This window comes from Phyllostomus discolor, chromosome 2, assembly GCF_004126475.2.
Source record: "Phyllostomus discolor isolate MPI-MPIP mPhyDis1 chromosome 2, mPhyDis1.pri.v3, whole genome shotgun sequence".
NCBI classification, from domain to species: Eukaryota; Metazoa; Chordata; class Mammalia; order Chiroptera; family Phyllostomidae; genus Phyllostomus; species Phyllostomus discolor.
The window spans coordinates 120,980,049-120,994,348 of NC_040904.2; the positions used below are offsets into that span (position 1 = coordinate 120,980,049).

At 43.1% G+C, this 14,300-nt stretch overlaps 1 protein-coding gene across 5 annotated transcripts in view; it reads right to left on the bottom strand.

Moving 5' to 3' along the window:
• LOC114513564 (inositol-pentakisphosphate 2-kinase) overlaps positions 1-14,300 on the bottom strand; it is a 111,884-nt gene that overhangs the window by 9,438 nt on the left and 88,146 nt on the right. For 4 of the 5 annotated variants that reach the window (XM_028532900.2, XM_036018427.1, XM_036018426.1 and 1 more), the window contains 3 exons: positions 9,397-9,676; positions 8,097-8,247; positions 7,373-7,475 (listed from right to left, as the gene is read on the bottom strand). The exons of the other annotated variant lie outside the window; for it this stretch is intronic. In XM_028532900.2, the coding sequence (XP_028388701.1) occupies positions 7,373-7,475; positions 8,097-8,247; positions 9,397-9,676 (534 nt within the window). The remainder of the gene's footprint in view (positions 1-7,372; positions 7,476-8,096; positions 8,248-9,396; positions 9,677-14,300) is intronic. 5 annotated transcript variants of the gene reach the window in all.

Below are 14,300 nucleotides of genomic sequence, written 5' to 3' on the forward strand. Positions count from 1 at the left end.
AAAATAATGTTTAAGTTTTACCTCACCTCTTCCAGAAAAAAGAAAATAATCAGACACTACTGAAATATTTTATGCCAGGCATAACCCTTGATTGCAAGACCTAACAAAACATTATAGCAACTGGTGATTGGCAGCTTCATCATGACAACACGTCCACTCATGCATCACATCTCATGCATAGCTTTTTGGTGAAACGTCAAATCACCCAGGTTGTTGCGTGTGGGTCATCGGCCAGCAGTGACCACGGAACGCTGCGGATGGCTCTCCGAAAAACACGCGAGAAACAAACAAACATGCACAGAGACAAGCTAGTTTCTGTGGGGAAGTAGGGACAAAATGGCCACCCCCCCAGTGGGGAGCGCCCTGATTTACCGTCCATACCTGCTTTTACTGGGCTCATTTTGCATAATAATTCAGGTAAAGTACAGTACTTATCGGGGGGAAGTAAGGAACTATAGAAAACAAGGAACTCTGCTGGTCTATTGAGTCGGGGTCAAAGAGTGTAAGACTTTGAGGAACAAACTTCCTCCTTGGACCCCTCTCATTCAACTGAGAGCATTCTAAACAAAGAAGGTTTCACAGTAATTTACATGTTCTTTCTTAGGCCTGATCACCCGGGGAATCCGCCCTTTTCAGCACAGAGCTGTACCACCCTGTCATTGTTTCAGGCTTAGCACGGGAACTAAGGCAACCAAGAGATAAGGAGTTTTTCTCCCAGACGACGAGAACTCAGGCTATGTCAAAGCCGAGAAGGGAGGGCCCATCACCCCCTTTTGCTGCAGCCCCCCAAGTCCTTTTGGGGGGCCTCCCAAAGTGATCGTGTCTGGCTTAGGTCGTTCCCCCCGTGGGGAATCTTACCCATCTTTGGCTAACCGACCAAGTTTTTTGGGGTTCAGCAGCAGAAGCAGCATTCCTGCCAGGGAGATAAGCTTTTGTCTCCTTGCTGGCTTATGGTTCCAAGGGCGTTCCCTTAGCCTTAGCCTAGGCGGGGGTTTCAGCTTCTGATACCAGTCAGGGCGGTTCCCAACACCAGGTGACTCAGCCCCCTACAGCCCAGATTTGGCACCCTGTAACTTCTGGCTTTTCCCAAAACTAACATCACCTTTAAAAGGGAAGACATTTGAGACCGTTGATGAGATTCAGGAAAATAAGACGGGGCAGCTGATGGTGATTGGGAGAACTGTGTGAGGTTCCAGGGTACCTACTTTGAAGGGAACTGAGGCATCATTGTCCTATGTGCAATGTTCCTTGTATCTTGCATCTTCTTCAATAAATGTCTTGATTTTTCACATTACTTGGTTGGAAACCTTTTGGACAGACCTTCTACTTCAAGAAGAAAAGAACTAGAAACAATTTTAGGCCAATAAATTAGACAACTTAGATGAAATAGACAAATTCCTAAAAAGACAGAAATTATCAAAACTGACTCGAGAAGAAATAATATGATAAAACCAACAACAACTATATTTAGTTGGGCATCAAAACACTACCTACAAAGAAAAGCCCAAACTTAGATGGCTTCACTAATGAATTCACTAATGAATATTCTATCAAATACTTAAAAAAGATTAATTATCACCCCTTCTCAAACTCTTCCAAATATAAAAGTGTCTGGATCACTTCCCAACTCATTTGATAAGGCCAGTACTACCTGACGCTAAAAACAAAAAAGGACATCATAAAAAATAAAAACTACAGATTAATATCTCTTATAAATCCTCAAGGAAATAATAGCAAACTGCATCCAGTAACATATGAGGAGGATTATATGCATGACCAGGTGGGATTTATCCCAGGAATGCAAGGTTGGCTATAATATCCAAGAACGAATTAATGTAATATACCCTTCTAAAGAATAAAAAACAAAAACCACATGATAATCTCAATTGATGCAGAAAAGTTATTCAACAAAAGCCAATGTCCTTTCATGATAAACACACTCAACAAATTAGGAAGAAAAGGGAACTACTTTCAATCCTTTCAAAGGGTATTTATGAAAAACCCAGAGCTAACACCATACATGACAAAATACTGAACACTGTCCCAGTAAGACCAGGAACAAATCAGAGATGTCTGTTCTTAACAATTCTATTCAACACTATACTAAAGGTTCTAGCCAGGGCACTTATGCAAGAAAAAGACATAAAAAGCATGTAATTTGGAAAAAAGAAATAAAACTATCTCTATTCACAGATTATCTTATATGGAAAGAATCCCAAGGAGTCCACTGAAAAACCATTAGAACTAATAAATTCAGCAAGGTTGCAAGTAATAAATACAATATACAAAAACAAATTTACTTCTATACACTTAGAATGATCAATTTGAAAACACAGTTTAGAAAATAACTCCATTTATAACAGCATCAAACAGACTAAAACATTCAGGAATAAGCTAAAGTACAAAGTGTATGCTCTGAAAACTGTGAGAGATTGTTGAAAGAAAAACGAAGATCTAACCAAATGGAAAAGCATCTCATGTTAAAAAATTGGAAGACTTACTATTGTAAAGATGGCCATACTACCCAGAGCAATCTACAGATTCACCACAATCCCTATCACAATCTCAGCTGACCTCTTTGTAGAAATTGACAGGCTGATTCTAAAATTCATATGGAATTATAAGGAACTCCAAAGAGCCAAAACAATCTTAAAAAAGAACAAAGTTAGAGAATTTCTACTTCGCAATTTCAAAATTTATTAAAAAGCAAGAGTAAATCAAGACAAGATATAGGCATAAGTATAAACAGATCAATGCAACACAAGGGTGCCAAGACCATCCAATGTCTCTTCAACCAATGGTACAGTGACAACTGGATATCCACGTGCAAAGAACGATGTTGGATCTCTACTTCAAATCATATACAAAAAATTTAAAGTGGATCAAAAAACTAAATGTAAGAACTAAAACTATAAAAATGTTAGAAGAAAATGGAAAAATATTCATGACCTTGGATTTAGCAATGGCTTCTCAGATATGACAACCAAAAGCATGAACTAAAAGATAATAGATAAATTGGACCTTATCAAAATTAAAAACATGTTTGCATCAAAGGACATTATCAAAAAGTGAAAAGACAACTAAAAGGATGGAAGAAAGTATTTGCAAATCATATATCTGAAGGGCCTACTATTCACAAAATACAGAACTATTAGAACTCATCAACAAGACAAATAACATAATTGAAAAGTGGGCAAAGGATCTGAAGAGTTCTCCAAAGAAGATATACAAATGGGCAGCAAACACACACAAAAAAAACTGCTTAGTCTTCAGGGAAATGTGAGATACCACATTATGGGATACCACAATGAGATACCGCTTCACACCCAAAAGGATGGCTAAAATCAAAAGAACAGATAACAAGTATTGTCAAAGATGTGGAAAATTAGAACTGTCCTACACCACCAGTGGGAATGTAAGTTACCATTTGACCCAGAAATTCCATTCCTATGCATGTGCCCAAGAAAAGTAAAAGCCTATGCCCACACAAAAATTTGTACTCAAATATTTATAGCAGCATTATTCACAGTGGCCAAAAGGTGAAAACAACTCAATACCCACCAACTGATGAATGAATAAACAAAATTTGTTCTGTATATGTATATAGTGTGATATTATTCAGCCATAAAGTATTGATATAAGCTACAGTACAGATAAACTTTGAAAACATTATGCTAAGTGAAAGAAGCCAGTCATAAAGTACCACAAACTGATTTCATTTATATGCAATATCTAGAACAGACAGATAGTGACAAAGATTAGTGGTTGCTGAGGCCTGAGGGCGGGGAGTGGGATAGAGATAAAGGGATAATAGCTAAAGGTAGGGGACTTCTAAGTTGATGAAAATGTTCTAAAATTGACTATGGTGATGGTTGCACATATTTGTGAATCTAGTAAAATCTACTGAGTTGTACACTTTAAGCAGGTAAAATTGTATGGTATATAAGGTATACTTCAATAAAGCTGTTATAAAAGAAAAAAAAGATCTGAGATGCAAGAATGTCGGATAAAGATATGGGCAAACGTGACAAATCTAAACACATCTGTATAAAATAATATCGCAAACAGTGATTTTAAAAAGAACAAGACAAATAGAAATGCAGATAATAAGTACATGTATTGGGAGAAATAAATGGAAATAACTGGAATTAAATTAAATCCCAATTCCTTATATTACTTGTGTGGCTAGGGTTGGAGGTTTAGGGGTTGATTAAGTTATCATTTAGCATTAGACTTGAAATATGCATGGTCAAATTGGACAAGTAACCACTAAAATAACAAAAACAATGTAATTTCCAAACTAACTAAGAAAAATGGAAAATAAAAGCTAACAAGCAAAAGTGAACAGAGAGGTCAGCAAACTATGGGCTGGGAGCCAAATCTAGCCTGCCACCTGTTTTGTAAATAAAGTTTTACTGGAACACAGCTGTGCTCATTTATGTTTGTTTCTGGCTGCTTCTAAGCTACAATGGCAGAACTGAATACCTGCAACAGAGACCAGATGGCCTACAGAGTCTAAAGCATTTACTCTCTGGCCCTTTATAAAATCTGCTGACTCCCACTACAGAATACTATACAACAGACAGAAAGCAAGAGTCACTCTGGGCTGCAAGTTCCTGGGCGTGGAAATAAAGACAATATCCCCTCCTTTCTCATTTCATCAGAGGTACATTAGATAAACATCCTTTGAGAAACGACTTTAACAGTCTGTGGCCAAGGAATGTTCCCAACCTGCTCCCCAGCTTCCCACTCCATAGCAGCCCTCTTGATTCTAACCACCAAAACCTAACTCCTTAAGACAAAAAGAGGAAGACCCTTATATTCCAACACCGAGAGACCTCAAGCCATGTTACATTTAAATTCAAACTGGTAAACAACATATAATGTGGACAATTCCCTGAATGATGTGGGAGTGTGTGTGTGCACACATGCATATGAAGTTCTAAAAACATACTGACATACTGTTAGCCATGGGTATCTATTGCCTGGGCAGGAATATGGCCACATTTTACACAATATATTCACTGCTTGCATCTTTTCATCAAATTGTTTAGAGATCATAAGTTCACATGCACTTGTAAAGTAATAAAGCAGAGATCCTGAATGCCCTTTACCCAGCCTCCCCCAATGGTGTCATCTTGAAGAACTGTATAATACAATATCACAGCCAGGAGAGTGACATCAATACACTCCACAATTTTATCCCGATCTCCAAAGTTTTACATGTACTCCTGTGTGCATGAGTGTGTATTTTATCACACATGTAGGTTGGTGCATACGCCACCACAGTCAAGTTACATACAGAGCAGTTCCATCACTGCAAGGATCCCTCATGTCGACCTTTTATAATCACACTCACTTCCCTCCTACCTCCTCCCCAACCCACAGCAATGACACATCTTTGTCATTTCAAAAATGTCACCGAACCAGAAACACAGCGTGACCTTTTGTGGCTGGCTTTCATCAGTCAACAGAATTCCCTGGAGATTCACCCAGGGTGCAACATGTATCCAGAGTTTGTTCCTTTTCATTGCTCAGCAGTGCCAATCTGGACAACCTGATGTAGGTCAACCACTAACAATTCATGTCCACATTCTAGCTATTCCATACAGGACTAAATGAACATTCCTGCACAAGGTTTTGGGTGAGCAGAAGTCTTGCATCCTCTGTGAGAACTGCCCAGATGGGTTACAGGCTCTTTGCTTGTTCAATTTAGTAGAAAGCTGCCAGATTGTTTCCTGAGTGGCCGGTGCCACTATACATCCCATCAGCAGTGTATGAGTGACCCATTTTCTCTGCATCAGCATTTGGTATTTTCCCAAGGTCATTATCCTAGTTATGTAATAATTGATTGAATCTATTACAATGAGGTTATATTTACATATGAGGTTAAAAAACTGAAATAATTTTAAAAAGTAATCCATGCTTATTTAGTAGGAATTCTGAAAAATATAGAAATGTATAAAATAGGAAGAAAAGTCCTGTTTCTTCTCTTAAAACAAGAAGAAATGGTGTTATTTACTCCAAAATCAATGTATTCAAGTTCCAGACAACATAGGGCAGATTCTGTCACTTCATTTGGGTCCAAGGCTCCACTTTTGGATCTCTTCCCACCTTGAAGACAGCTCTGCCTTCAGGAAGGACCTCCTTGGCCAGAGACAACAGTGAGGACTCCTTTTTTTTTTTTTTTTAAGAGGATATGTTTACTGATTTGAGAGAGAGGAACACAGTAGGGGAAGAGAGAGAGAAACATCAATGTGAAAGAAAACATGGATCGGTTGTCTCTGGGACACAGCCCAATCAGTGACTGAACCTGCAGCCTAGGTATGGGCTCTGACTGGGGATCAAACCTGCAACCTTTTGGTGTACAAGATGATGCTCTAACCTACTAAGCAACCCGGTCAGGGCGTGAGGACTCTTTTCACAAGTGGGAACCATAGATACTTCATCAGTACCAGGACAGGTAAGCCAAGGGCTCCAGGGCAGCTGCCCAGAGGCACACAGAGGTCACTCAGGTCACCTCTCCCCTACAAGAAAATGGTACCTTAACCATTTCAGCATCTAGCAACACCTTTGTCAGCCCAGTGAAGCCTACGGATCTCTCTCTGAATCTCACATTTTTAAAAAATTCAGAGAATAAAAAACAGAAGGTGACCATATCAGATACCACACTTTTTTAAAACAAATGTGTTACACCGAACTATATAACCAAACTTCTCAAGTGATGACCACAAAGCTTTTGTGAGACCTCTGTAGCAAATGCAGTGGAAAATGAAAGGAAATGATTTCTTGTGGTGCAGTCAGGGGTCCTGTTCACTCTTCAGCGGTTGTTGCCAAATTCGTAATGGAATGAAAGGCTGAATTTCAGTTAGAGCTTAGTAAAAGATATAACTTCTTTCCTATCCAGTTTCATGGAGCTTCTGAATTCCTTGATTTGAAAGAACCAAAAAGAACAGGACTGGACCTCTTCTCTAAGAGATTCTTCCCCTTGGCCTAAGTTCTGGGGGAAGGAAGCCCCCATCCAGCCACAGGTGAGGGCCTGGGCCCCCAGTGAGGGTCATGGGAGGAAAGGTTGGTGCAAGCCAGTTCTAAGGTTTCTCCTAAAGAAGCACAGAGAGGTGGGCCCAGGTCCTGGACCCCAGGAAGGAGGTGAAGAAAGGTTGGCCCCAGAGGCAGGAACCACAGCCAACTGAACAAATCCTAACCAGACCCAGTCCATCTGGGGAAAACTTTAGCTACTTCCTTCTCAAATCCCTAATTTTTCTGCTTTAACCATCAGAGGTAGGTGCTGGGAAATATTTCTCAGGAGAACCTCAAGTTAACGTTAACAGCCTAAAGAGCACACAGTGTGTTTCTGGAAAGGTCTGCCTACCTTTGTCAGCGCAAAAGCCAATGTCCCATCATCCTCAGTGGAAAGATCGAGTAGCTTCTGGTAAAATGCTTCATCATAAGGCCCGTCTATTTGCAATGTTTTTCTGAAGGAAAGGGCACAAAAAAACAAGATGACAAAGCTGACAAAAAATGGTTTCTTAGACTGCTAACAGTTTAATAATCACACATTTGGTATTAAAGAACACCTAAGGGATTCTCCTCTTCCTAATGCTACACTTTATCCTGAAGCAGCATAGTTTTAAAAAGAACTCCCAAGACCAGAACCTGAGGAGCTGAGGCTGAATATGACCTGTTTGTGACAAACAGTGTACAGGTCAGAGAACCTAGAGAAGGGAGAGTAGGGAGGAAGCCCTCAGAGCCTGCCGGGGGCGCAGAGGCTACTGCCTGTGGAGCAGCACTGCCCCCTGCAGGCCTGGCCCCAACTCAAAACTGTCAGATTCACAGGAGGTGCTTCTTTTCCAGGAATGGACCAGTGACCACTGATCTAAGGGACCCTGGTCCTTAACACAGCACTGAGTCCTCAGGTGGAACTGGCGCCTCAGGGTAATGCGGAAAGGTGGATGGGGTTGCTCATCCTCCTGAGAGGCCTGTGTTGTCCTCACATTGGAGTAACACCTCCCCTCATCCTTACCTCACCTTCTGGGATGCTCAGGGGCCCCACATTGGACCAGAATGGGCAGGGGCACCATGGGCCCCAACCTCACCTTTGCTCAGGAAACTCCTCCAGGTACCTCTCAACCCGTCGATACAGAGGGTAGAGACCTTCAATGTCCAGCATGTCCAACATCTGCACCTGAAGGGTTTTATACAGAAGACAGCCCTTCGGTAACCCTGAGCGCTCCAGGCTGCTTTTTCCTACCAAGAACATCAAGAGAAACAAGAGGTTACCGTCAAGGACTGATAAAGGCACAGGTACAGGCCACACAGTCTCAGGAAATTGCTGGGCTGCTGGCATGTGCACAAGGACAGGCACAAAGAGGGAGGTGCTCTGTGCCTCTCTTCCCTCTCAGCACCCTTCTGCTCAGATCTAAGTTTCGAGAGATGACCCTTAATCTAAATAATGCAAGGCACAAAATTTAAAATGGTCATGTTAACATCTCCAAATCTGTGAGAGCATGTCTGTGAAGGCCAGATCCTCAGCCTACTTGCAGTAAGAGGTGCCACACTGAGGATGGTTGTGATCTGTTGTGCTTAGGCGACCACAGAAGGACACCTAAAAGCCACACAGAGCAGTGCTGCTGTCTTCCTACATCACATTCCTGTGGCCATCATAGCAGTCTCTGAGACACCACAGGGCTCCTAACACAAAAAATGAAGAATCTTAGTCTTCCTAGTTGGCCCCACAAAGTAAGTTACTGGCTATAGCACTGTATGCCACAGACCAGAATATGTAGTGAAGCTGCTAGCAGGTGACAAAGGGGCAAATAAGGAGCCCATAAACATTCAGGACAAAACCCCAAATTAACCTTCTTGAAGCTCAGATGCCACCAAGTCACAGCTGGCTACTATTGAATCTATGAGGAACAGGTCCTCTAGTAGGAGGTGCCCAGAGTCACAAGCTCTACATGCCTGTGCTCACACTTGTCTGCCAAATTTTGCCTGCTGGGACCAATCCTACCTAAAAGGGTTTGTACTGTAGACTCCAACTTCAGTGCCTCATTTCTCCACGTGTAAGAAACAGGCCCTGGAAACCCACCACCAGGTTTGCAGAGAGAATAAACCAGAGGCATGTAGAGAAAGCTCTCAGCAAACCACAAAGGATGCAGACTTGTGGGACAATGTTTTAGGGAAAACCATATAGCCCAAACCTGTGATGCAATTCACAAATTCAGATCAGAGATGAGAAAGGGAGTCTCCCCACCTAGGCCTGAGAGACTGGGAGGCCAGATGGGAGAGCCCTGTTGGGGCCCAAGTTGCTCCTGCAGAAGCTCTGTGAGGCCAGGAAGGACCCCAGCAGGCTGTGCCCAGGCTCTACCCACACACCCAACCACCCAGCCAGCCTACCTTGGTGAGGCAGGCTCCTGCTGAAAGGGCTGGCTTCACAGACACATGGGCCCTGCGACCCTGGCCCCAGTCTCAGGGCACTTGCCCAGCCCTTGTCTGAGCCGCTAAGCAGCACTCGTGTGATGACACGCACCAGCTCCCGGATCACAACCCTCGTGCAGTGGGGCCCACTGGCTAGGCCGTTGGATGGGAAGAAGAAAGGTTTCAGGTGATATGCCAACTCACTCCAGTCAGCCGTGGGGCTGCGGGCATCCTTGCAGCCGTAAATCAGCTCCCCGTTCTTCAGAAAGGAAAAAGAACAGGGAAGCATCACCTCCAAGAGATGGATAGGAAAGCATCTTTGTCCCCAGGCAGGCAAAGGGACCTAACGTCATCCACATGCCCCTTTTGTAGTCTGCACAGAAACCCTCTCTCATGCACCCTGTCATTGACCCAGAGGCAGATCAAACTGAAAGATGGAAAGGAAAGGAAGTCCTGATGTGAAACACAAACCCTCAGACCAGAACACACAGCACACTGACAGTCCATTACTCAAAAGGCTGAGTGGTACCCACACACCTGAGAGATACACAATATCAATCAGATGCTGAGCAGGGAGACTTCTAGGCCAGTGTGGACATCTATAGATGGCCAGTTTTCCAGAGCACTTCTGTCCTCTCAGAAAGGCTGGGCCAGACCCCTGCCAGGGTGGGTGAGTCCTCCAGCATTACTAGTGTGGAAACCTTCATTTAGTGGTCATTTTGTCTTCTAAATTCAAGTGCAGCAAAGAAACATCTTGTGGCACTGATGTTCCCAGGGCTGCAGGCATGGATGCCCAGTGGGCCCAACCCCTTGACTTGTACAGGGTCTGTGGTGTCTGGTGGAAAAGCTCCTAAGAGAACCCTAGTCTCCACAGCCCTGAGCGGCAGCCAACCTCAGGGGAGTAGAAAACCCCTTGTCTCATCTGAGAGATGGTATGGTCAACAGTCTCCAGGATGGTACCCAATGGCCCCCATCGCTTAATACTCATACCCTGTAGTCCTCACCACACTGCAGAGGTCTGGCCTGTGTGACCAGCAGAATAAGGGCAGAGTGACAGCACATCCCAAGCAAAATTAAGTTATAAAAGACATCGTGGCTTCCATCTTGGTTGCTCTATTCTCAGAACATAGCAACCATGTTGAACAGGTCCATGGAACCATTCATGGCCAGAAACAAAGGCTCCTGCCCAGGCCAAGGTCAGTGTACCATCCTGGGAGCACAGACTCTGGCCCTAACCAAGTGTTCCAGTGGGATGCAGCCTCAAAAGAGACCCTGGGCCAGAACCAGGCACACTGTTCCTCAGTTCCCAGACACAGAAGCTATAAGATGACAAGTGGCTGTTATGCAGCAGCAGATAATATTGATAAGGATGATTCCGGCTCTGCTCCAGGGGGCAGATGGGAGTCAACTCAATCCAATAAGAAATATTGGCCTTCCGGCCAAGATGGAGACATAGAGAGATATGCTTCACTTCCTTGCACAACTAGAAGAAGGATAGCAACCAATATAAAACCATAAAAAACAACCAGAACGGCCAGAAAATTGAACTGTGTGGAAGCCCGACAACCAAAGAGTTGAAGAAACATTCATCCAGACTGGTAGGAGAGGCAGAGACAGGAAGCCAGGGTGGAGAGGACACATAATGAGGTAGCAGCTGGCCAACCAGGTGGTCCCATATTGGCATATGGATAAGAAGGGAAGAACTGGGGAGAAAGAAAGACTGTGCAACCAAGGGTTCCAGTGCAGGGAAATAAAGACTCAAAACCTCTAGCTATAAAAATCTGGGGGTTGTGATGCCAGGAGAAACTCCCAGCTTCATAGGACAATCTTCTGGAGGGGCCTATGGGGTCCTAGAATGTACACAAACCAACCTACCTGGGATTCAGTACCAGCAGGCCCCATTTGCTTGTAGGTAGTGAGGAAGTAACAGAAAGACAACTGAGGGCCCAGCAAGTGGCATTGTTCCTTCTCGAACCCCTCCCCCACATTCAACATCACAACAGAGCCAAGTGGATTACCCCACCCTGGTGAGTATCTAAGGCTCCACCCCTTGACTGATGAGCTGAGATAAAAGAAATATGGCCCAAATGAAAAAACAGATTAAGAACTAAGCAACAAAGAGACAGCCAATCTATCAGGTGCGGAGTTCAAAACAATGGTAATCAGGATGTTTACAGACCTGATTGAGTACAGTCGCAAAATAAAGGAAGAAATGAAGGCCATACAAAGTGAGATATTTGAAAATATACAAAGAAAAATATACAGGGGACCATGAGTGAAGGGAAGGAAACTGGGATTCAAATAAAAGACTTGGAATAGGAGAAGAAATAAACATTCAACCAGAACAGAATGAAGAAACAAGAATTAAAAACAATGAGGAGAGGCTTAGGAACTTCCAGGACAACTTTAAATGTTCCAATATCCAAATCATAGGCATGCCACAACAAGAGGAAGAGCAAGAAATTGAAAACTTATTTGAACAAATAAGGAAAGAAAACTTCCGCAATCTGGTGAATGAACTAGACATGTAAGTCAAGGAAGCACAGAGAGTCCCAAAGAAGTTGAATCCAAGGAGAAACACACCAAGACGCATCAGAATTATATTACCCAAAATTCAAGATAAGGAGAGAATCTTAAAAGCAGCAAGACAAAAGGAGACAGTTACTTACAAAGAAATTACTATAAGACTATCAACTGATTTCTCAAAAGTAAACTTGCAGGCAAGAAGGGGCTGGAAAGAAGTATTAGAAGTCATGAAAAGCAATGAATGACCTACAACCTAGATGACTCTATCCAGCAAAGCTATCATTTAGAATGGAAGGGCACACACGAAGTGCTTCCCAGATAAGGTCAAGTTAAGAGAGTTCAACATCACTAAGCCTTATTATATGAAATGTTAAAGGGACTTATCTAAGAAGTAGATGGAGGTCAAAACTATGAATAGTAAAATAACAATAAAGTCACAACTATCAACAACTAAACAAAAACAAACAAACAAACAAAAAACCTAAGCAAAGAACTACAACATGAACAGAATCACAGAAATGGAGATCACACAGTCCTGGCTGGTGTGGTTGGCTGGTGTGGCTCAGTGGATGGAGCGCCAGTCTGGGAACCAAAAGGTCACTGGTTCAATCCCCAGCCAGGGAACACACCTGGGTCGAAGGCCAGATCCCCTGTTGGGGGGCATGTGAGAGGCAACCAATCCTTGTATCTCTCATACATCAGTGCTTCTCTCCCTCTCTCCCTCCTCTCCTTCCCCTCTTTCTAAAACAAAATAAATAAATCTTAAAAAAACAAAATTAAAAGCCCTGGCTGGGGTGCAGCCAGGTGTGGCTCAGTGAATTGAGCGCTGGCCTGAAAGCCCAAAGGTGGCTGGTTCAATTCCCAGTCAGGGCACATGCCTGGGTTTTAGGCCATGTCCCCAGTAGGGGGTATATGAAGGGCAACCACACACTGATGTTTCTCTCCCTTTCTTCTCCTTCTCTTCCCCTCTCTCTAAAAATAAATAAGTAAAATCTTTAAAAAAGAAAAAAATGGAGATTACATGGAGGGTTATCAGCAGGGATGGGGCGAATGGGGAAAAAGGTACAGGGAATACAAAACATAATTGATAGGCACAAAAAAATAGATCGGGGAATGTTAAAAATAGTATAGAAAATGGAGAAGCCAAAGAACTTATGTATATAACCCATGGACATGAAATAAAGGTGGGGGGATGATAGAGGGAGGAGGAGTATAAAGTAGAGGGGGATAAAAGGGAAGGGAAAAAATGGAACAACTGTAATAGTATAATCAACAAAATATACTTAAAATAAAAAAGAAACATAGGACATTTGTTCCTCAGCAAGGTCGTGAGATTCAGCAACACCAACCCCTAGGAAGCCTCTCTTTGCACTGTCAGAGCTCACAGTATGAGTGTCCAGGATGATACGGACACAACTAGGTCCACTGCCAGCCATAGGACTGGGAAAACCATCAATAGACAATGACCCTTGATTTCAGCCTTATAGTGGGAGGAAGGTGTGCCAGGCAAATGGAAGGCAGTAGCTCCCAGAAGGAAAACAGGCCAAGAATAAGTATGAGATGAAGCCACGAATCATGGGGCTATACCCTTGGCCCACCTTGAAGCTGGTCCTCTCAGCCCATGAGTGGCTGAGTGACCCCTGGAAGCAGAAGGCCTCTTCTCCCCAGTGTCTGGAATTCAGGTAGAGGGGAGTTTTACATGTACAATTACAGTTGCTTAAGGACCTCATGTGACATTTGGAGGCATCAACCTAAGCTCCATGACTTATTCCATGTGTTCCCCTGCAAGTTTCACAAGTAACCAGTGTTGGGCTGGAGAGAGACACAGCCCTGGAGTCTATGAACAACATTTGGGCTGACAATATAATGCCAGCACTGATCATGACACCCAGAACTTCACAATGACGGAAGACTTGAGATTCAGAACCAGAGAGCTTGCTCATTAGAAGTAATGGCACTTATGAAAATGCACTGTGTTGCTCCAGATATTATTTTTAAAATCCATTCTTCTGAACCTATTATCTCAACCTATGATTTTTTTTCCATGCTGATTTCAACAGAAGCAGCAGACATCCAGGCTCTCAAACCCAGGCCGTGGGCCCAGGGCAAGGCAGACTATCCAGGGGCCAAGCCAGACCTACCACTCTGCCTAAGTATGGACTTGACAGTCCAGCCCAGGCCAGGCAGTCAGAAAAGGGTCCACTGGAGACAAAATGTCAGTCTTACTATAGGTTCTAAATAAACCCCCAGATGAAAGGAAATTTATCTCCCAAATGTAAACATAAAATTCCTGAACTCCTCATAAAAATTAAAAACATAAACTGATTTTGAATATGTCCTCCTTTTCTAGATTTGGG